Here is a 23,477-nt window from a genome sequence, read left to right on the forward strand (position 1 = left end):
CACTTGTAATTACAACACATCCATTCTTCTTTAAAAACTTCAGACATACCACATAAGTTACTTCAGCCATGGCTTGTGCCTGTGCGTGCATTTGTACCGAATGTGTGTGGACATCTCTGTCAGTGTACACGTGAAGGTCTGTGTGTGTGTGTGTGTGTGTGTGTGTGTGTGTGTGTGTGCGCGCGCGCGTGTGTGTTTGTATAGTATACAAAAGTGTTACTAAGGGTAGAAGAGATCTGGGTCTGGAGAGGAGATAGTGTGCAGGATGAGGAGCAATAAAAGGGTGAGGAATCAAAAAGGGAGGAGAGAATGGAGAATCCAGCTGCTGTGTGCCACGGCCAAAAGAACAAAATGAAAGAAAAGATTGTGAATGGGAGAAAGGACAAATGATAGGCGTGCAATATTAAAAGCAGTTGGGGAAAGGGATATTTGGAGGAAGAATGGAAAGAAAAGAAAGAATGATATGACAGAGGCAGCAAAGAGGCTGGGAGATTTATTTGAGTCCATGAATACAGGCACAAACACACTTTAGTACAGTACTGGGTTGTGTTTGTCTGTGCGTGTGAGAAATGCTGTTACATCCAGCCAAACTGTAGCCTACCATGTTCCTTCCCACGGGCTGCACGAGTGCAGCCAGCGCTCGGAGAACTCTGACATCGATGAGTCACCGCCGCTGACCTTTCTCATGTGGTTTCTGAATAAGTGGGACTTTAGTATTTCTCGGTTTTTAGTAAGCATTAATGGTTCTTTGAGCAGTCTGTTCTGTTGGATGGAAGGCCTTTATGCAGTATGAGGGAGCTGTGAATGGAATGTCCTTTTTTTGTGTTTTGCTGAACTATAACAACAAAGCAGAACTCTTGTAGTCTCAGCTCCTCTATTGAGACCTTTTGGAACCAACCACGCAGACCCCTTCCAAAGGACTTCAGGCTCATTAAGGGCTTCTTATGTGCCGCTGGAGTCAGTCCCTAATGTGCTGTCAAATTTACCCTTTGAAACTTCTTTCAGTCAGTTTCTTCATAATTCGTGGGGATTTTATACCTCAGGTGGTAGCAACTGAAAATTTCACCATACGCATTCAGCCAGGCATCTTAACAGAGTATATCCAACCCGCTCAGATGAGTTTGTATTAACACTGTGCCAAAAAGATGAGTGTGTTTATCCTCCATCTATAAATAAAGTTCTTCTGGCAATCCTCACTACAATAGGACTATTGTCTCTAAAGGAGCTGAGCCAACCATAGGGCAAACTTCCATTGACCCAACTTGGCAGAACCAAAGGCAGTATGTGACATTTTAGTTTGGAAACTTGCAGTGGGTGTTGGCCTCGCTAGTGTGGAGACTCACTGGCTGTTGATTGCTGCAAAACAGATGTTCTAACTAGTGAGATGGCCCTAACTGCACCCAATTTTGCTCCAAGATAGTAAGCAGGCACGGGTGCTTCTGTCCAAACTTAAATACACAGTCTGATTTATTCTGCTTAAATGACGCCCGGAATTGGACGGTTGCTGTTTAATGTAACTTGTCATATTTGTTTGGGGAAAAGCAGTGACTGAGCATTTCCCTGGATGTGGTTAAATCCTGGGATCTTGGAACACGTGGCAATAGCAAATATTTTCTTAGGAGGGGGATCCTGTAAAACCAGTATTGTCTCATTTTTACACTAGCTAGCACACTTGGAAAAAAAAAAAAGATGTAAAAGTTAGGACTTTAGGAAATACAATGCTCAAAATACAAGAGCCACCATGGACATATACAGGATACTGATTGGTAGAGGCAGGAAAGAAGTACTGACGCAGAACGGGAGGCAACTGTGTTGGTCAGGAAGGTAGTGGATACTCATGTGCACATCCCACTGATGGGAAGTCCCTCAGACTTTCCTGTCTATATTTTTAGTTTAATGGCTTTATTATTTACGAGTCTTATCAAAATCCACAGGACGCAAAGAGCCTTCTGGGCTGTTTGGCACATCTAATCAGCTTCCATTTGCCTGAAAGGTCCCAGTTCACCAAGATTTTCCTGTTCTCGGAATCCCTTTCATCTGTCCCACTTATCCGTCACTATGCCTACATTACCCATATTCCCGATCCTAATATATCTCCAAAATCAGTGTTTTATGTGGGCTTTTCGTGTCCATTTGGTGTGATGTTTTTTTTTTTTTCACTGGGAAGAGAGCAACATTCCTGCTTGTCTTCCTGAAATGATCACAAAAGCCAGAGATTGCTGTGAACTAAAACTTAAATACCATAGACTGGCAAAAAGGAGGGAAAAAACACTGGCAAATATAGCTCTGTGGAATCTATTTAACCACCAACAGTGGCATTCCTATATGCAGCCAAATCCTCTGCTGCCAAATTTTTAATGGGTAATTACAGCTATTGTAGGCCAAATTTACAAGAGACTGTAAAAGAGGCAGTAACTGAAGCTGCATAAAAAGTGTTTCAGGCTTCCTGTTATACCACTCTGAATGTTGTGATGAACAAAATGTTGTAAACTCTTCCGTTGCCTTGATGACATCTTACTGTTTTCGCCGCTCCGCCTGTCCCACCCAGTCCCTCTGCAACTATTTTGCCTCAGCTAAAAGTTCCAGCTTATTCTGCTGTTGCACTTTTCTCCCCTCTTAAAAGACGTTTAGTTGTCACCCCTGCAGGAATATGAAGGTTCGTACAAATGAGCAGAAACAGATCTCTGTCAAGGTTGCATAAACTGACAGAGTAATCAGGAAGGGGAGACAGTGTGTTGACATGAGGCTGAGCTGGGGGTGGGGGTGGGGGGGACAGCTGGCCATTTCTGTGGATTTCAGTGCAATATCAAATATATCAAATATTAGTACATGAGTCCATGTGCTTCACACAACTCAGTCACGCACTGCATGACTGATGCAATGCTTGACAGCATGAAATATGGAGAGAAATGTGTTAGTGTGTGTGTGTGTGTGTGTTCTGCTATTTACTGCTTGCATGTGCGCACACGCGCACACACACACACGCGCGCACACCAGCATTGCTGTGAATGGGAGTATACTGCATGAAATGTAACTGATTTACAGCTTGTGGACGAGACTGTAAAAAAATCATCCAGCACAGTGTCAATGACCATGGGGACCGCAACTGTGCTTGTGAGAACTTGTTCAGCCCTGGAGGGGAGGTGCAGTAAAACCACACAGAAATTAATGTTGCATGTCTGTTGAGCAGAAGCAGCAGAGTGTAAATGGATCGTGATGCAACAGGGAGTTCAATTTTAGCAAGAAGGCATAAATGGAAAAAACAAACAAACTCTGCAACTGATCACAAACATAATTTATCCTGGCTGTCCAACTTGTTCTAAAATAATGAACCAATGGTGACAAACTATGATTGTTTGTATTTGTCTTTTTTCTTGAGTTCATTACACTAAGTTTCTAAGTATAAAGAAATGTAGGCGAGACATATAGTTCATTTCATCATAATGCTTCTGAATCACTGACTGCACCGTACTGGTGTTATTTAGTTTCTAGGTGTGTGTATTGGGATGGGCGTGCCTATTGTCAATGTCTTGTTGGAATAATACAAGTATTTGGACACAATGTGTCACAGAAGAGTCCAGAGCTTTGTTTGGTCCCATTTGAATTCTGACATCCTCTTCCTTCCATTTATTCCCTCCTACAGTCTGGTTTCTTCTTTGTTTGTGTCTCCCACACATTCACACACTTATAAACACACACACACACACACACACACACACACACACACACACACACACACACACACACACACACACACACACACACACACACACACACACACACACACACACACACAGTATTAATAGTTTCCATGTTGAATCATAGAGTATGTGACTTCATGCTTAATTGTCTGCTTTATTTATGTTCTACATGTAAATCTTACTGCATTTTTAAAAAGGCACAGTGGTTGACCACAGAGAAGAGTCTGCATGCAGAGCTGTTTACCTTTTTCCACTCTAAAACTATGTGCTGTATAATTTCACCGATTCACTCCCAGTGGTTTGAATGCTGAAAGTATTTGTGGTCTCTCTTGGTAAACCCGAGGTTTCTGTAATCTTCTGGATAGCTGGAATTCTTGGTTGTCTTACCATTGTAGTAAATGAGATGAGTGCAAAAGTATAAATATTATTTGTACTCTCTGAAGACAAAGTGTACAGATATATAATCAAATAAAAGAGTTACATTTGGACAACTTCATTTATTTCTACTCTTATTTCTCAATTTTCCAGTTGCCATTGCCAATTTCCCCTTTGGCGAATCATTTTAATGACTTGTCAGCAAAAAATGTTAAATGACTTTTTGGTGAGTTCTCTATTTAAAGTGCCCGTTAATAGGGTAATTTGAAGACTTAACTTTTATTCTGGATCAGATTCAAGATGTTGACGCCTGGACAGTGGGGCCTATTTACTATTCTGAGTTACTGGGGAGACAGGAGAGAGGAGGAGGAGTGAGCCGCTCAGGAGTGAGTTGTCAAGCAAAAGTAACCACAAGGAAGTTAAAGGAACCGTACCTTCAGAATAAATGGATCTGTTGTTCACCTGTTTCAGTAGTTCTGGCTGATTTGCTTTTTGAGCCATGCTTTATGGAAAAAAGTTATAAGCAGCTTCAATCTTTTTGATAATATTTGACATCATGCAGCTACACCACACATGCAAACTTTGTTTCACAATCTTCAAAAAAGTTCCTAAATGACATTTGATTTTATTATCAGTAAAGCATCAGCATCAGGGCACTGACCTGAATCCAAATTTGAAATTTTTGGTTTAAATACTGTCTACCTATATGGATAAGATCAGGATAGAGGTGCAGTAGTGAGAATCTACAGGCACCTGTAAAACTCTGTATCATGGTTTGGGGCTGCATTTCAGTCAGTGCTGTCGGGGATCTTGTCAAAATTGATGGAATTACGAATGCAGGAGTGCTCAGTCACATTTTGATCCACCATGCAATACCATCCGGAAAGCCTGTGAATGGCAACAACTTCATTTTTCAGCATGACAATGATACCAAACACACTGTCAATGCAGTATAAGCATATCTGGATAGAAAAACACACAGTGGATCAGTATCAGTCATGGACTGGCCTCCACAGACCCCAGACTTCAACATTATTGAAGCAGTGTAGTATCATCTTGACAGAGAACAGAACAAAAGGCAGAAACATCCAAAGAAGAGCTTTGAATGTCCTTCAAGAAGCCTGGAGAACTGTTCCTGAAGACTACTTAAAAGAAAGCTTGCCTACCAAATACTGACTTTCAATATTTATTAAATATAGATTATAGTGTGAAAGGGAGCATTCTGAATTAATTATTTTTTAGGTTTTGCCAAAAGTATTTATTAAATGACAAAATTCAAGTGCTGAACATTATTTATTTTTAAAGTGTGATATTAGCCGACTACTTTACCTCATTAAATTCTGTAAAATGTTTTTCCAGCTATAAAAATGTTTATTTCCTTTAATAGTATTCTTTTATTGTTGCAGTATTTAGGTTACTTAACATCGTATCAAAATGTTATCTTCCAATAATCATTAAATACCATGCTCGCCATTTTTTTGTTTTAAACTTGGCCCCTCTCTGGTAAAAATCTCGGTCCATTCCGCTTTACTTTGCAGCAAGACGTCTTATTTTGAAAGTGTTCCCGGAATGTTTGTTTTGACTTATAGCTCGGTTGGCGATCCGAGCGCGGGCGAAGCGCGTTTGGGTTAAACAGGAGCGTCCAAACCTTACGCACACAGTCTGGAAGTTTTCGCTCCAGTTTAAGTTTAACTCCCAGTGTCTCCAGTTACAGAAGGGATGATCATGCCCAGCGAAGAAGAAAGATAAGAAGCTAAATAAAAAGCCGGGCTAGATGTGACTCATATAGGCTGAATTATGCGTCTGCCTGAGATTTACTGAGCGGGGTGCGCTCCTCAGGCTTGAGGTGGATATATGGTTGACTCAAGAACATTTGTGACTTTTTTGGTTGTTGTTGCTTCACTGGAACTAATTCATAATTCATGATGGAGGGCCACATGTTGTTGATATGGATGCTGATGTGTTTGCTCCTGCAGCCCTCGACCACACAGAACAGCTCACCTGAAGGAGGTAAGCGCCGCTGACTCAGTGGAAACCAGTCGTAATTATTAGCATTATATTACAGAGGAATCAAATCGATTTGGATAGCGACTAACAGAGTAACAATAACAAGAAAGTTATAAATAAAACAAGGCGATACACGAGGATCAATAAAAACACTTTCACGCTTGTTAATGCACCTACAGAAAGTGACTTAAAAGCATTGGTGGCACAAAAAACGACTACAGCTGGGTTCTGGGTGGATCAGGGTGGGGTTGACATTACACCAGTGTTCTCAGTGAAGTGGCATGACTCCAGGTACTGAATTGTCAGTTGATGAAATCTTACAGCCTGGGGCTGTGGCTTCCTAAACTATGGGTGGGGGCACTTTGAGCGACCACCCAGGCATGTTGTGGATGGCTTCAGGTGCTCCCAGGAATTCACAGGTTATTGTCAGTTGTTGACATCTCTTGGTTTTCCAACAGAGGTCTAATAAGGGGAGGACCGAGCAGCCTCCAGGTCTGTTAGAAAATGTTTCCTTTTTTAACAGTTTGGTTCATTTAAGTAGGAAACAGAGCAGGAATGACAGGTTGAATTTGCCTTCTAGTTTTTTTTTTTTTTTTTACATCTACACTAAAATATAAACAATGGACTAACGAGGGTCACTAGGTATCATAAGCTCTTCCATGCACACAGAGATGCTCCTTCTAACAGGCTGCTGTTGATCCTGATCAATAACTGCTGATTTGCAGTCTCCTAAACAAAAACGTTATAAGCTGTTATCAGAGCAGTGCCTTTATGCCCTCCTGGCAAAGCTCATGACCACAGAGAGACTGAGAGGTTTCACCGGCAGGTTTCGTAGCCAGCGTGGATCTTCATGAGTGTATTAGCGCTATATGTAAGGATATGCTGTTACTTTGCTGCTTCCATTAATAGAGACACGATGAGTCAACTTGGTTTACAGTAATGGGGCTTTATATAAATGTACTTGCTGTTTATACTCTGTTGAAACTGCAGTTTTATGGTGAATTATCAGTCATTCATATCTAATAAAAGTTTTAAAACTAAAGCTGTACCATGTTTTAAACCTTTTACTGGTTTGATGATTTTCACTTTGACTGAAGTACAGTATTGTATTATCCTGAGCCAGTACACTCTAAGGCACTGCTGAGGTGGCTTGTACCTTTTTTTGTTTTTTTTTTGCTACTTTCAGCTGCTGTCTTGTCACAGGGTCGTCACAGCAGATAGTTCTGGTAGAGTTTTATGCCGGATGCCCTTCCTGACACAACCCCAGAGGGATTTGTGTCTCCAGCTGGAATCAATCCAGCAGCTTTTTTGCTTGGCAAACGAATGTGTAAACCAATACCCTATGGATGTGTGTAATGGGACAAAAAAAGGATTTTTAAAAGCCTAAGTATTCTTGAAGAAACATCTAGAAGAAACCATCCATATGTACCTTTTACTGCTTGGCCCTCAAAAAGGTACAAACAGTTACCCTGCGGTTGTAGATTGTACCTGCAGGGACAGAAATCTGCTTTTACTACACACCTGTTTCTAAGGGAGCTGCTGTGTTCTAGATTCATACAAAGCGGACACAGTCCAACTTCTTCTAATCATAAACAGCACACATGTTAATATTTGTCTACTCGTGTTTATGGTTTTCATATGCGTGCTTCATTCCCCTGCTCAGGATTTGCTGTGCACGTGTCACTGTTAGGCTCATAACAAACCCATATGTTTTGGAAGGTGCACAACCTGATCTGCACGCTTTATTTTTTTCTCCATCACATCATAAGCCAAGATCTATAGTGCATGTGATAACTGAAGACAGCATTTTAAACACAAAAATAAAGTATCTCCAGTAGGTTTGGAGATAGAGACGTACCTGCATAAAGGCAGAGGTAAGGGGCTCTTGTATGCAGCAGCACTCTCTCTCCAAACAAAGAGTGATGTAAGGAATTCTTTAGTTAGATGGCGAGAAAGACGGCAACCGCGCATGCTGGCATGCACACACACACACACGGTTGATTTGTGTGTATACATGCTTCACTGCTCAGCTTTCAACACCTCAAAGTCTAATCAACACCTCATCTCCTCATGTGTTGAACTTTAAAAAAATGAGGCCTCTAAAGAAAATACACTTATATAGGTGTGAGAGTCAGAGTAATCTACGTGCAGTCCAGCATCTCCATCTTACAAGTTTCTACTCTCGAGGGGCGATTTTAATGGCGGGCAGTTTTTCTTTTGGATGAGTGCACAATCTGCAGATCTGCAACTAAGTTTTGCTTTTTGTGGCTGGGGTGCTGCTGCTTCCTGCTCTATATATGGCCATCCAGCATTCCTTTTCATCTCTCACATGAAATTGGCAGTACCCCCCAGCCTCATTCCTCTCCTTTTAACGCCTTTCGTTTTCCTCGTCCCACCTTCTTTCTCCGCTCCCTCTCCCACCAACAACCAGCAGCTACTGTTTTCCCTCCTCCTCCTGTCTCTCTGCTTTGGGCATTTGCGTGTAATTGTTGCTTCTGTTACAAAATTAGGGAGGGGAAAAATAATCCACCCGTAGCTTTGTGGTTGGATGGCTTTAATCCATTGTCCACTTTTGAAGTTAGAGTATCATGATGCCAGCATCAGTTTTGTACTTCCTGTGTTTGTTTTGCATTCTTTTTGTATACACAGCCACAGCCTTTTTCGTTTAGCTTTAACTTTCTTCTGCTTTCATTCAAGACAAACAATTTTCCCCATAAGTTTTGTTCACTGTGAGACTGTTTTTCCATTAAGGTGGATGAAGGAAAACAGAGATTCCAAATTGTGTAAGGGGAGCAGGAAAAGAGACCTGTGGAAAAACAGAATCATAGAGTTGTTGACGCAAGTCAGCAACCGATTCTGCCCACTTGATTTCCATATTAATGACTGTATTGATGTTTGCTTCTGCTCCACAGTGCTGAACTGCTGCGAGGGTGACGTTCTCTTCTTAGTGGATTCCTCTGGCAGTGTGTCATCCTACGAGCACACCCACATGCTATCCTTCCTGTCTCAGCTCCTCTCCCCGTTTTCACTGGGAGAGGACCAGGTGAGGGTAGGACTTCTGCAGGTGGGCACCAAACCACGCCTCGAGTTTGGCTTTGATAAATACAGCACCCAAAGTGGCCTCCAGACAGCTTTGAGAAACATCAGACCTCTCAGGGGGGACACCAACACAGTTGAGGCACTGAAAATAGCAAAGGAGTGGGTGCTGCGACCTGGCAAGGCAGGCGGCGCCCGGGAAGGGCTCCCGAGGGTGCTGGTGTGGCTGACTGATGGGGTAAAACCGGGGGATGTGACTGGACCAATGGCTCAGCTGCAGGAGGAAGGTGTGGCTGTGCTGGTGGTCTCCACCGGCCATAGCAACTACCAGGTGTTGAGGCAGGTGGTGAGCCCACCTGTGGAGAACCACCTGTACTTTGTGGACATTGATGATATGAGCATCATCACAAAGGAATTACGGGATGCGATTATTGGTGAGTATGGTATGGCTTTTGTTTTTTAGGTGTGGCAGGTGAAGTGTGCCAACAAAATAATTATTTTTCTATTCCTAAAAATGAATGCGCATCATAAATGCTTAAAGTTCTACAATTTTTTACTTGTGTTTACTTGTTTAAAATGTTTAAAGAATTAAAGTGAGGACACAGATGAATTGAGTAAAAGGAATTTCTTCTTGGATTCAGCACAACACACAGTATATACAATAAAAATGAAAATATCTGCAGATGCCTGCACTACAAAGACTGGGAGGAAATATTATTCCGGATTGAGCCTGGCTAATTTAAGCTGGATTGCTTGTACGGTTCAGTAGCTTTGAGAAACCCCTCCATTCAAACAGCTACAATCACACTCATATCCTGCCTCACTGATGTATTACATGTCTCTCTGTGCTTCTCCCTAATTCCACACATGCTCCTGAAGACAGAGAGACCAAAGAGGAAGCCCAGACACTCAGAGCGTCTGTGTGCATGTGTAAGAGTCACTGTAATGAGATAGGCCAATCTATTAATGGATTAATGATTCACCATCTCTTTCTGCTTCATCCAACACTATGCCCAACATGACACACATATATATTTAAATATAGAGACCTGGAAGATGAGCCATTTCTCTGGATGGATTAGGTAACTGCCATAATACTCACAAGGGACACTACAGCATTTAAACAGCAGCTGTACGACGTGATGCATAATACAAATAGGGCTTGTGTAGAACAAGGTGGAATGCACCGGTCCTTCGTGGGTACCTAAGGATCTAATCACAGATATCAGTGCCTCTGTGGCGTTTGTTATTTTCTGCAGGGCCTCACTGGGTTGGCTATTTCAGGTTGTCTTATTGCTGCAGCTACGAATGCTTTTAGACACCCAAGTCTGTCGATCTATATGGGTAGCTGGCTGAAGCCCAGGCATTTTTAGTGCTCCCTCATGCCATCTTTCCTGTCACCATCACTTCTCTTCCTTTCTGATAACACGATAACGTACCCCCTATAACTTGCGCGCACGCTAACATCAGATTCCTTCTGTCTCCAACAGAGATTATCCGAGCTGAACGAATGAATGTCCGAGACGTCTCCACCAACTCTGCCACACTCCAGTGGCGACCCGTTCTGTCTGGTTTGACGGGCCACTATGAGATCCGCTTTGGTGCAGTTCGGACAGGGGGAAGTGGTGGTGGGGGTGGGACAGGGACCAGTGGAGCCACTGAAGGAATTCAGTACCAGAGACTTACCCAGTCTGCAGACTCAAGCACTGCAAGGTTAACTGGCCTGAAGCCTGACACCACCTATATCGCCATACTGAGACCAGAGTCCAACGAACAAGCCTTTAATGACCTCTCTGTCACCTTCACAACTAAACCAGGTTGGGTTACATCCTAATGCCACATATGTACGCTTGCTTTGCAACTTACACTAAACCTTTTCTCAGGCTGATTATAGTGTAAAAAGGAAAAGTTATAATTTGCTGTTGCAGTCTCTCAAATTTAAGAATGAGATGTTTTTAATCTGTTCTACATGAATCATTGTAAAGTGAATGTGGTAGGATTCTGAATAGCTGCCCAAACAATTCGAAGATATCACCTTGTAGTCTCGGAACGCTTTTTGTTATGGGCCAACCATTTCCCATCCCCAAATCCCAGTAAATCAAAGCTAAATCCACAACAATAAAAAAGCTCAAGTAAAAGATTTTGATCCTTTTTTCTTCATGAAACCATAAAATAAAGAGTGAAAATTGTCATGTTCTCCTCATAATATTTACACTGCCTTAGCCATTGTTCTTGTCTCTCTTGTACACCAGAGGTGCTGAGCCCAGCTGTGGTAACAGTTTCTGAGTCTGGACAAACCAGTGTTCGGGTCACTTGGGGTCCTCTCCAGCCAGAGACGGTCACGAGTTACTCCGTTGAGTATTCTGCCCTGCCTGGCGGCCAGTTCCGCTCTGTCACCCTGGCCCAAACTCAGAACTCTACTCTGCTCAGAGGCCTCCAACCTGATACCACTTACTTGGTCACTGTTAGCGCCAGGCACGCCTCAGGAAAGGAGAAAGCTATGTCTGTCAAAGTGTGCACTCAAGAAGGTGAGGTCAAATTGGGGAATACTGTCCTCTGAACAATAATCCTACTCCTACACTGCCTTATCCTTTCTGTGTCTTAAATTTCAGATAATTGCAGTTCTGCTCAGGTTTGACTATTCCAAGGAATGGTCTGAGCTGTTAGTTGAACTGGATCCAATAAAAATCATAGTACAGTCTATTGTCTGAGTTTCAGTAGCTTCTACTTTTTTTTAATTGATTTTGGTCTACCTATTCTTATTTTTCTTTCAATTTTGAAATAGAACTTTGCTAACTTTTCTGTGGTCCCTATCTCCAGTGACTCCAGCCCTGGCAGACCTCCAGCTGACTACAGTGGGTAGTGACTCAGTACAGGTAGAATGGAAGGGAGGCACGTCTGGTTTGAGGGGCTACTGGCTCACCTGGGAGGGACAGCAAAGCTCTGCCCCTGGTCAGCGCTCCTCTCTCTATTTGCCACCCGACTCTCTCTCAACACGGCTCACGCACCTGCCGCCTTCAGCTCGAGTGTGCGTGTCGCCCATTTACCGGACGGCACGGGGAGAGGGACTGTGTTGCACAGCTCAGTTTCACACAGGTGAGTGCAGGCTGGGTAGACTGTAAACTCACTAATAAAGTGACTGTTTTTTTTTTTTTGGAATAGTTTGCGTCACAGGTAGCAGTCTTTATTATAGTTCTTTAATAGTAGTAGTCTTTAAAATTACTTATTTAAATATAATTTTGAATTGCTGTAAGCCCTGAAAGTGAAAGTTAAATCCCTTGCTTTGTAATGGGAGTGGAGATAAAGTGGAAATAAAACCTGTCTGCACGTGTGGATACCAGAAGAAGGAAATGAGAAAATATCTGTCTGCACACACTGAAACATGTTGGTGTTGAACATAGTGAATAGCCTCATTGATAGTTCATAGATACAAAATGGGTTTCTTTTAAGCAGGATTTGTCTCTGGTTATTTTAATGCCTTAATAAATGCCCCATTTATACACATTGTATGGCCACATTGATCCTACAATAAACTTCTTTTACAGAAGCTTAAAAATGCATAAATACTAATATCTCAACTGCTGCTTTTCCCTTTTTCCTTTAGATGCATTAGTATACGGCTACCAATCATAGCACCCCTTCAGACTGCAACTGTACCTTACCAAACATGGAGGGACGAAGGCGAGAAGAATGCTGACTTTCATCCATAATTCTTTTCCGTGCTTCTCCCCTCTGTGGATATCCTCCAGGAGAGATGTGTGGGTTGGCTTACTGAGCACTCATGTGGAAGTCATGGACACTTAATAGTATTTTTTTTTTTTTTGTGTGTGTGGGGGGGCGTAGCCACATGCTGACTGCGACGATCTGCAACACAGGAATGTCTGCTTTCCTGTTTTTATTTTCTCGTCTGGTTTACACCTGTAGTAACCATATGATGCTTCACATTAAAGATGCAAGCTTATGAAAGCTCATTTGTAGGTCTGTTTCACAGCTACAGAGAAGGGAGTGCTGGGAATCTTGAGGTTTTAAGTGGCTTGTTATGAAGAACGAGTTTGCACCATATGTGGACCATGTGTTCAAATCTGCATTTTTTTCCCCCATAAATCCTCCAAACGCATAGAGAACATCTGATTTACATTTGTAATAAATACTCACAACTTGTCCTTAGAGGAATTCTATTTCAGTTGACAGTATTGGAAACGTTAAAACAGATTTGGTTAGGACTGCGTTGACCTTTCGAGAAATTATGAACAGACAAGCCACGTGCCCTGAAAATAGAGGGATGCTATAAGTGATACAGATGTGTGTAGCTGAGAATAGCCTTGTACTGCTGTCTTGTACATCCAGTAATATTTATTAACCTAAAAATCATGCAAATATGAGAACAGACATGCTCTTTACATTTTAAGACTTGCCTTTTACAGTGAGTTTCTGCTGCCCCCTACTGAAAGGATCCTAACAGGGTTCTCTTTTACTGTATACTGAGAATATGTGTTATGTTGACTACCTTTGAAATGTAATACAAGCTTTCAATAAAGTCTTTTAATAATTTTGTTTATATAATTTGTTATTTATTTGAAATTATAGCATATAATAGTGCAACTGACTATAGAAATAGCCAAATCTGAGACAATCAGAATCAGAATCAGAATACTTTATTGATCCCAAAGGGAAATTACTATTGTTACAGCTGCAACCGTTTCATTTAAAGGAGTAAACCAAAATACAATACAAATACAATACAAAGCACCTTGAGATGACTGCATTTTACATTGAAGCCAGGATGTATAAATGAAGGTGAATTAATTTAGCCTTGCTTTTCTCTCATGTGGACTGTTTAATATATTTATTAATGCATTAATTAGGGGAGCTCAATAAATGAAAACAAAATGGCATTAAGTCATCAAAGTCTTATGACTTTAAACTTAGCGGTGCATTTTCTTTGTGGGCGTAACTGTTGCTTAATTCACAGCTAGAGCCTGAAGGTTCTTTAGGCTTTGGTTGTTTCAGATTTTATACACATTATTTTTTGCCAACAGATTACAAGACACTTTTAATGTAATAATGCTTCCCCCTACAGGTCAATGAGAGCGTAAATTATTCAGACTCAGACTCGGCTTTATTGTCATTCAGACTATGAGACGTGTGAACGAAATGTAGATTCTCAGGTCTCGGTGAAAGTCCAACATAGGATTAGAGTAATAAAAATAAATTGAATTTAAATAAGTACAGAAAAATAAATAAGTAACTAAACTAGGATAAGTAAAAACAATAAAAATACACTACACTAAAACTAAAACTACTATAGCAGCAACAACTTGAGGTGTTTTAAGGTGCAGTGGTGATGCTGCTTGATATGTGTGGGGTGCATAGTCAGTCTGTGGGGATGGAATGGTTCAGGAGTCTGACTGCATCCGGGTAGAAGCTGATGCAGCGCAGCCTCCTTCCAGATGGGAGAGGGGTGAAAAGTACATGTGCGAGGTGGGTGTGGTCACGGAGATTGCAGGTAGCTCTTTCCCTGCACCTGTTGGTGTACAGTGTATCACAAAAGTGAGTACACCCCTCACATGTCTGCATAGCTTTTCATGGGACAACACTGACAAAATGACAGTTTGACACAATGAAAAGTAGTCTGTGTGCAGCTTATATAACAGTCTTCATGTAGCGCAACAATTCGTCTTTTAAGATCCTCAGAGAGTTCTTTGCCATGAGGTGCCATGTTGGAACTTTCAGTGACCAGTATGAGAGAGTGTGAGAGCTGTACTACCAAAGTGAACACACCTGCTCCCCGTGCACACCTGAGACCTAGTAACACTAACGAGTCACATGACATTTTAGAGGGGAAATGACAAGCAGTGCTCAATTTGGACATTTACGGGTGTAGTCTCTTAGGGGTGTACTCACTTTTGTTGCCGCTGGTTTAGACATTAATGGCTGTATATTGAGTTATTTTGAGGGAAGAATAAATTTACACTGTTATATAAGCTGCACACAGACTACTTTTCATTGTGTCAAAGTGCCATTTTGTCAGTGTTGTCCCATGAAAAGATATACTTAAATATCTGCAGAAATGTGAGGGGTGTACTCACTTTTGTGATACACTGTAGGTGTCTTTGATCAGTAGTAAGCGGCACACGATGGCTCCCTGTGCAGACTTGGTGGTGGTGATGACACTCTCCACCGTACAGCTGTAGAAGGACCTGAGGATGTCTGCCCACCCTCTTTATCTTCCTTAGGAAGTACAAGCATTGGTGGGCTCTCTTTATTACAGCTGTGGTGTCGGTGCACCAGGAGAGTGTGTTGGTGAGGTGTACGCCGAGGTACTTGATGGAAGGGACCATTTCCACTACTATTCCCTCAGTGTAGGGAGGAGGAGGTGCCGTGCCAATCCTACCAAAATCCACCACCATCTCTTTGGTCTTCTGGACATTTACGATGAGGTTGAAGATGAAGTTAAAGGTTCAGCTTTAACTGATGAGTAAAGTTTCTCTATAGAGCTGCAAAATGCTCGATCATCTTCCTGATGTATCCGTGGATATTGTGGCTCTGACACTCACTGATCCTCGCCCTCTTTCCATTGCTCATAGAGCCTCAGACTGTGCTGGACTTCAGATGGAAGCCTTCATGCATTGTGGTAAGTTTTTGCAGCATTTATGTCCTCCTGGGCCAGTTTATTATACTAATGATCAGTAACGTCTATTGATTTTTATTCCCATCTTTCTCAGTACCAGTCTTAGATTCTAGAAGTATTTGGTTCTGGCTGACCTTACATGTTCATTATGGTTCTCATTGGCCTGTGGGGTACTCAGAAACTTTTTGTCTGCTTTTCTGCCTCTGGCAGTTCCCGCTCTTCAGTAGGGATCATCTTCTCGCTCTTTGTGACCATCTGGCCACACTTATCCAGTCTGAATGACATCTCGATATCCTTATTGTATATCCTGTTTTGGTGGATCAGTGAGCCAATGTCCTGCTCACATCTGGCGTGCAGCTTGATGTCATCTATGTAAAGGAGGTGGCTGATGGTCACTCGTGTCCTGAATCTATACCTGTATCTGCTCTTAGTGATCAGCTTCCATAGAGAGTTGAGGGACTATGCAGAACAGCAGCGAGGACAGTGGATCACCTTGGTGTATTCTATACTTGATTGTGATTGTGTGGTTGCCTTGGAGTTGGCCTCCAGTGTGGTCTTACACAATCCCACTGAGTTTCTGATGAAGGTTATCACTGCATTATTACCCTTGTACAGTGCCAAGCACTCCAGTATTCATGTGTGGGGCACTGAGTTGTAGGCCATCATGTTTTTCTGAAAAAATGCAGTCAGTTGAAATTAATAAATACCCGACCACAGCAGATTTGTAAGGAAACAGTCTACTTTGATTGCCACCTTTTTTTTTTTTTTTACCCATTTTGCAGCAGTAAACATTTAGAGTCTAAGAGTTAATATGTGAAATGACTTTGCTCTGTAATGTTTTTACAGCATCATGGAAAGGTTTGGGAATCGGAAATCAGTGCCACTTGAGAACTGGTGAGAACTGAATGCAGAGTGGTGAATAAACAGAGAGAGCGTGTCCTTTAGACAAATACAAGTTAAGCACAATATCTTACAGAAGGACTTCTTTGGTTTTCTCCAAGTAAGACATTTTGTACAATCATCACTTATTTTTCCAGATGACCAGCCAATCTTAAACCCCATAGAAAGTTTTCTGCTTAAATTTAATGAGTGTCCTGACCATAAAAAGAAATGTATTTCCTTTTTTTTTTATAGGCAAGTAATGATGCAAAATCCTCTCACAACTGAAATGTCCAGAATTCACTGGGAAACGGATTTGGGGGTTGAGCTTAGCAGTGAAACATGGTCGAGGGCTTTTTCACTAATAAAAAAACATTTATCTGCAATAGACTCAGGGAGAACCAATTTAGAATTCTTCACAGGCTACAGTGTACTCCGCAGTTTACACATAAGCTTCACTCTCAATATTCACCTCTCTGTATAAAATGTAACACAGTTTTGGGCGACTACTATCATTGTATCTGGCAATGTGTATCGATAAACAGGTTTTGGAAGAACATTGTCACAGAACTCCGTTCTGTTTTTCATCAAACTATTTCTATGGATCCTAGGTTGTTTCTTTTTGGTTTGTCTGTGTATGGCCTGATCCTGATGCCTGAGGAGAAGATGTTACCACGCAAACTTCTAAATCTGGCAAGACGTTGCATTCTGTTACAGTGGATCCAAGGAAAGCCCCCTGCTGTTACACAATGGTACAGAGAGACATTTAGGGTCTTCCCAATGGAGCACCTCATAATAAAGGGTAATTTGAGTGCCTTTTATAAAATACGGCAACCCCTTTTGGAGTTTTTACCTCAGGATTTAACCTCCTGAGACCCGAGCTCCTGTTTGCAATCTATTTTCAGTTTCTCCTAGATATTTGTGATTAGATGGACCTGAAATGTATATATACTAAGCTTCCTCTTTGAACAAGAAGTTGTTTTGTTACATGGTTGTTACATACTTTTGTGAGAAAAAAAGATGTGGACACTGGGATTATTTTATAGCATAACACAACAAAAACAACATGACTTATCAAAGTATAAAACACTCTTGAGCACAATGAAGTATAAGGTGCAGCAAAGCCAAAATGTAATGTCTCCACTGGTGGATGCAGAGTCTCAGGAGGTTAAATGATATACTTTGCAAAGGAGGGTCACATTTTATTTTCAGACATAACCAGTGTTAAGTCTACTTTATTTTATGTATGTTCTGTGCTGGCCTGTTCTGGGTTTTTTGTTTTGTTTTGTTTTTCCTTTCTCTCTCTTGTTATTTTTGCATAATAATAAATGTTCTATAAAATATATTTTTTTTAAAAATACAGAGTGAGTTAAAAGGGGTGAATGAAGAAGAAACATTCACAGTGCATCATGGGAAATCCCCAGCAACCTAGGCCTACAGTATAGCAGTATAACCATATGTCTATGAGTATACCTATGGAAAGGTTCAGGCTCACCTGATCCAGCACGGAATGTAGAATGTTGTTAAGAATGTAACTATAGTGAAGACAGAACAGTTTCACCAAACCTTTCGGATTGCAACACGAAAAATCAGCAAGCTCATTTTTCTTGAAACATACGAGATTTTATATACAAGATAAACCAAACCTTAAGTGTTTATCTCTGTAATGGCTTCAGTCATGTGCTCCAACGTACACGCCAGAGACAAGTTAGTCCCTGGAAGCTGGCTCACCTCCGAATTCTCCACCTACCAAGTATCAACTACCCTTGGACAGGGGACTTTCGGCAAGGTAGTAAAATGTGTCCGGATGGCTGACAAGAAGACTGTAGCCATCAAAGTAACAAAAAATGAAGGCTGCGAATGGGTGGCAAACAAAGAGGTATAAACTGCTCCTTAGAATTTCTGTTTCAAAGATGTGTGTAGTGGATGTGAAAACTGTATTTGCAGAAATGCTTAATGTGCAGTACAAATGTCAAACTAATGTTAAACCCATCTGTGACCTATGTTTCTAGCTGGCTATCCTACGCAAACTCAGCAGGTATAACTCCCATGAACACAACTTGGTTGAATGGCACCGGGCTTTTATGGATAGTGGCCGTACATGTCTGGAGTTTGAGTGTCTTGACAGAAGTCTTTTTGACTTCATGCAAGAAAGACATTTCAAGCCGCTGAGTTTAAGGGCAATTCGACCAATCGTGGTGCAGGTATGTTTAACTCTGTGATTCTCCACATTAATAAGTGCTTTCAAAATGGAAACTGATCAAATTTAATCATGACATTTTCTTTGGTACCTTTCAGATGGCAGTAGCTCTGAAACATCTCAAGTCTGTTGGAATTATACACGCAGACCTCAAATTACAGAATGTGATGTTAGTCAATCACCAACAAGAGCCGTACCGAATTAAAGTCATTGACTTCGGCCTGGCTTGTGAGACCTCAGCTGCGACAGTGGGCTCTTACATTCAGACCCGTCCATTTCGGTGAGTAGCTGGACTCAAATCTGATCTCATACTCACACAATCACACAAACCTCCTGAGTCTGTGGTTTCTGTTAGCTGTAGTATAAATCATACTTATCCAAATGATTGAGATTGACAACAAATGTAACAATTATAATCATTGCTCTTTGTCCTAAATTAGGGCCCCAGAGATTATTCTAGGCCTTCCATTTACAGAGGCCATAGACGTTTGGTCTCTGGGAAACATTGCTGCCTATCTGTACCTCGGTTCCCTGCTGTACCCTGGCTACAGTGAATATGATATGGTGAGTAAACAGTAGCCCTAGAGTCTGCTTTTTGCTTGACGGAAATATATGACAAAAGTCTTTGTTGGACTCCCAGTTTGACTAAATTTTTTGCTGTATTTACAGATGAACTACATAGTAGAAACCCAAGGGAACCCACCAGACAAAATGCTAAACTCTGGGCAAAAGACCTCCCAATTTTTCTACAAAGGGTTCAGTTCCACCACCAGCAACTGGAAACTCAAGGTACCGACCACTTCACCATTGCGCTGCTTACTCCTATATGTCAGTCTCTAAACTCACTTGCAATCTACTTCTTTACTACCCCGCAGTTTTTAACATATCCTTATCTTTTCAGGCGCCTGAACAAGTTTTCAGAGAGTCAGGGATTTGGCTCACAGAGAGAAGAGGAAGAAAGTTTACCTCTCTGAATGACCTCTTACACGTATGTACACTTTGGCCATACAGTGGGCACAAAAAAAAAAAAGGAAAAAACTTATGTCAATCAAACACTCAAGTAAGTTTTTTTTTTGGTTGACATTTGTTGCTTTCTTCATCTTTCAGTTCCAGCAACTCGGGGCTCAGATGTTTGCAGATAAAGCTGCAGAAATGTATGATCTCCTGATGTTTGTTGAAATGGTGAAAGAAATGCTTCAGTTTGATCCTGAAAGACGGATTACACCCCAACAGGTGCTGGACCATCCTTTCACCAAAACGAACCACTTAGGGTACTTGTGCAACCTGAGCTCCTAGTAAGTCAATGCTTTTTATTTAGAACGATTGTTCTCCCTTAACCCCTCATGTACAACACATTTCCCCACAGACCATACGTTAGTAAAAAGAAAGCAAGCACACCCTCTTTCAATTCTAAGCTTTAACTTCGTTCTTAACAGGTTTAAATGTAGGTAAAAACAACCTTGGCTGGACAGTAACACAACATTACCCTCTTAACTGCTATGTAAACAATAAGGGCGTACTTAGTTTTTCACACGCTTGTCATGGTATAATGTCATGCTTTGTAGCTCATCTGGGGTTGTATTTACCCCCATTTTAATCCCTGATAAGGACCAGATTCAACTTTTTAATTGAAAGAAAATATGTGAAAATATTTCATCCATGTGAGTGAATAATTTACAATACTGAATGGTTCACTGTCTTGCAGTGTAAAGTCCTGCTATCAGCACATGGACATCTGTAATAAAAAAAGCCCAGTGTCTTCACATAGCAGGACAGGAGTGAGCAGGTCTCTGCAGCAGCCCGTCTCTGAGACCAGACAACCTGCCCAACAGAGGCTTCCTCCCCCTGCAGCTGAGAGCAAATTCCTAGTGGGATCCCCTTCCTCCGGGACCACCAGGCCATCACAACAAAACTGTCCTCCCCCTTCAAATCAGAAGAGCAGACCCAAGTGCTTCGGGCCCAGTCACTCTGAAACTGCCCAGACAGTTTCAGTAAAATCAAACTTTAAAAGAAAGCACTCTGATGAGGATATAAAGGACACCATTCAGCCAGTGAAATGGAGGAGGATTGACCGGAAAGATGTGGGTGAACAAAAACCCACCTCTTCCAAATTCAAGAGGTCAGACCACGACCAAAAGGAACTCCCGTATTCTCCGGGGCCATCCTGCTCAACCAACAGGGCACAGACTTCCAACTCAGGGATTAAGAGGAACCTCGATCATTGGAAAACTGCTTTCAACAGTCCACATAAGAGGGTCAGAAAACACTATGAAGGCAGTTGGAGCGGCTTTTCCCGTCAGACCTGTCAGACAGATCCAAAATGCAGTCTGGCTGAGGACCAACGCTGCAGCGAAGCAAAATGAGGAGCAGCAGTGTTTCCCCACAAATCAAGAGCTTCATGACAATTAAATAGAAGTGGATGATATGCTCCAAAAGTCATCTTGCTCTTAAAATGTTCAGTCAGCATTTCAATCATCCCTTAGTCTTCCTGCTGTAGTCTCAGGCTGCTGGGGTGCCTCCCATGATGCACTAATCCCAAGATGCTGCTGCACTACTGCATGTCATTAACTTCTGTCCTCTCTTTCCAACAGTTTGTGTTCTCTGCTTGTCTCTGTACTCTTTCTCTCGTCTCTTTCCCCTCATCTGCCGGAGGTTTCTTTCTTTAAAAGGAATAAAGTTATACCAATTTAAAATTAAATGATGTCCTCATCATTGTAATAGTCAGGAAATTAAATAATTTAACATCTGTCAAAGTGTTTCACGGTGTTAGTGAGATTTCTTCCCCTTTGAAGTACTGCTCCATGAAGTACTCAGTACTCCATACTCAAGTGTATAACATAACAGTGCAACACTGAAGCATCATTTTTTTAAATGAAGAATCAGCCTCCACTGTTAAAATACAGTATATTTATCATGCTGATGTCATTAGTGATGTATTCAAAAGGTGTATTTGAGTCTATTTTCTATGGAACATACTCACTGATGCTCCATCTGTCATTTTGCATGAAAATGGTAAATCCATAAAGAAAAAAATGTTTTTGTTTATAATAGTTTATAACTATTCAAGACTTAAATGAATATGAATAATATGAATAATCGGGGTTGTATTCAACTAAAGGAAATGCTGGTCAACTAAAATTGTCCTCTTCATCCAAATGATTCAACCCGGTGGTCGTGATGGCATGAACTGCACATACAGTAACACAACACAATTGTTGTGTCTCTTTTCCTCGCCTGCGGTGTGCAGGCTGCGTGATAGTGAAAGCTTTTCAAGTAAAGTTGCAACTGTGAGAGGTGCAGATGCAAAATGGGAATTTGTGCCGCTTTCCATGTTACCAAAAAAACAAAAAAACAAAAATCAGACCAGGTCTCCACTGCTGTGTTTGCAGCTGCACTTCTTGCTGAGAAACTGGACACACTGGGCACTTTACGCAGCATTTTCTGACTTTGACGCGCAGAAATTCACATCACCATTTTTATCTGAAAAAAAATGCAAAGCTTCATCAGCTTGAAATATTCTTATTTTCCCTGATGTTATTTTTGAAGAAAATTATAATTTTATATTTTATTTACTGTGTCGAGGAAAACCTTGCTGTTTTCTGGCCATTCAAATTCATATTGCTAATTAAAATAGCTTTAATTTTAGACTGTTCAATAAATGTTAGTCCTGTTCGGCCCGCGACTTAGACCTTTTTTTTCAATTTTGGCCCATCCGCTGATTGAGTTTATCGTACCGGGGGTGAGGCCTCGGAGCATCACGGGAGAGTCTGGCTCTCCAACTGGAACGTGTGCAAGTAGATGGGGGTGAAAGGTGTGGAGGAAGTGATGTAGCCCATCACTTCCATGGCTTCCAGGATGTCCTGGTGCTGCTCTTTCACGTAACTCCCAACAAGAGCATGAGAGATTATAAGATAAGATCAAAGTGAAGTAAACATACATTACATGCAGCTCTGTAGCCCACAACATTTATACTGTGTATCACAATTATCTCATGAGAAACTGAAAATTAATATTTTAGATCCATAAAAAAACATTACAGACATGCAGTGCAATACTGGAGTGATCACCTCTAACTCACGTGCCAAGTTTGAAGCAAATCAGATTGTTGATACACACAAAAAACAAAAAACAAACAGTTTGTTGACTTATTAAAACAATCAGCCATAAGGTCTCTCAATGACTTTCGGCCAGTGGCACTGACACCGGTCATGATAAAATGCGACTCATTTCCTTATCCTCGACATGACCGTGATGTTTGACTCTGTCTGAGGCTTTGAACCTGCAGCCTTTGTCCTGCTGTTTATGGGACATTTACACCAGAAACCTCAGTGGGAATAAGAAATAAAAAATAATAATTAAAAAAACCCCTCATTTGTCATGAGAATTAAGAAACAGATCACCTAGACGCGGTTTTTCTTGATTAAAAAAAATTTGTTTTCAGTAGGAATCCTCCTGCTGTGCAGTTTGCGGGTCACAGGTTGCAGCGTCAGCTTATGGACTGGTTTCGCCGTTCAGGCCCGTCCAGTCAAGTCACTGTGCCCCCTGAGGCTGAATTCTACTGATACGCTTCAACTAAGTTACACAAATTCATATAATTTATTAATGAAAAACTTAAACAGCCACGTCACTGGTAAACAATTGCAGTGTG

The 23,477-nt window shown here is 41.4% G+C and overlaps 2 protein-coding genes across 2 annotated transcripts; both read left to right on the forward strand.

Moving 5' to 3' along the window:
* The first annotated feature begins 5,681 nt into the window (after window positions 1-5,681).
* Window positions 5,682-13,677, forward strand: vwa1 (von Willebrand factor A domain containing 1). The gene is made up of 6 exons (XM_030733681.1): window positions 5,682-6,086; window positions 8,996-9,553; window positions 10,610-10,936; window positions 11,372-11,647; window positions 11,940-12,215; window positions 12,724-13,677. Exons 1-6 carry the CDS (start codon window positions 5,999-6,001, stop codon window positions 12,750-12,752), a joined length of 1,554 nt encoding a protein of 517 aa, XP_030589541.1. The 5' UTR covers window positions 5,682-5,998; the 3' UTR covers window positions 12,753-13,677.
* A 4,997-nt stretch (window positions 13,678-18,674) lies between these two features.
* LOC115783760 (homeodomain-interacting protein kinase 3-like) lies at window positions 18,675-21,397 on the forward strand. Its single transcript, XM_030734742.1, has 7 exons — window positions 18,675-18,833; window positions 18,928-19,109; window positions 19,270-19,393; window positions 19,499-19,618; window positions 19,731-19,817; window positions 19,937-20,124; window positions 20,535-21,397. Exons 1-7 carry the CDS (start codon window positions 18,714-18,716, stop codon window positions 21,190-21,192), a joined length of 1,479 nt encoding a protein of 492 aa, XP_030590602.1. The 5' UTR covers window positions 18,675-18,713; the 3' UTR covers window positions 21,193-21,397.
* Window positions 21,398-23,477: the final 2,080 nt, after the last annotated feature.

The sequence above is a fragment of the Archocentrus centrarchus genome, chromosome 7 (genome assembly GCF_007364275.1).
Source record: "Archocentrus centrarchus isolate MPI-CPG fArcCen1 chromosome 7, fArcCen1, whole genome shotgun sequence".
In the NCBI taxonomy this organism is placed as follows: domain Eukaryota; kingdom Metazoa; phylum Chordata; class Actinopteri; order Cichliformes; family Cichlidae; genus Archocentrus; species Archocentrus centrarchus.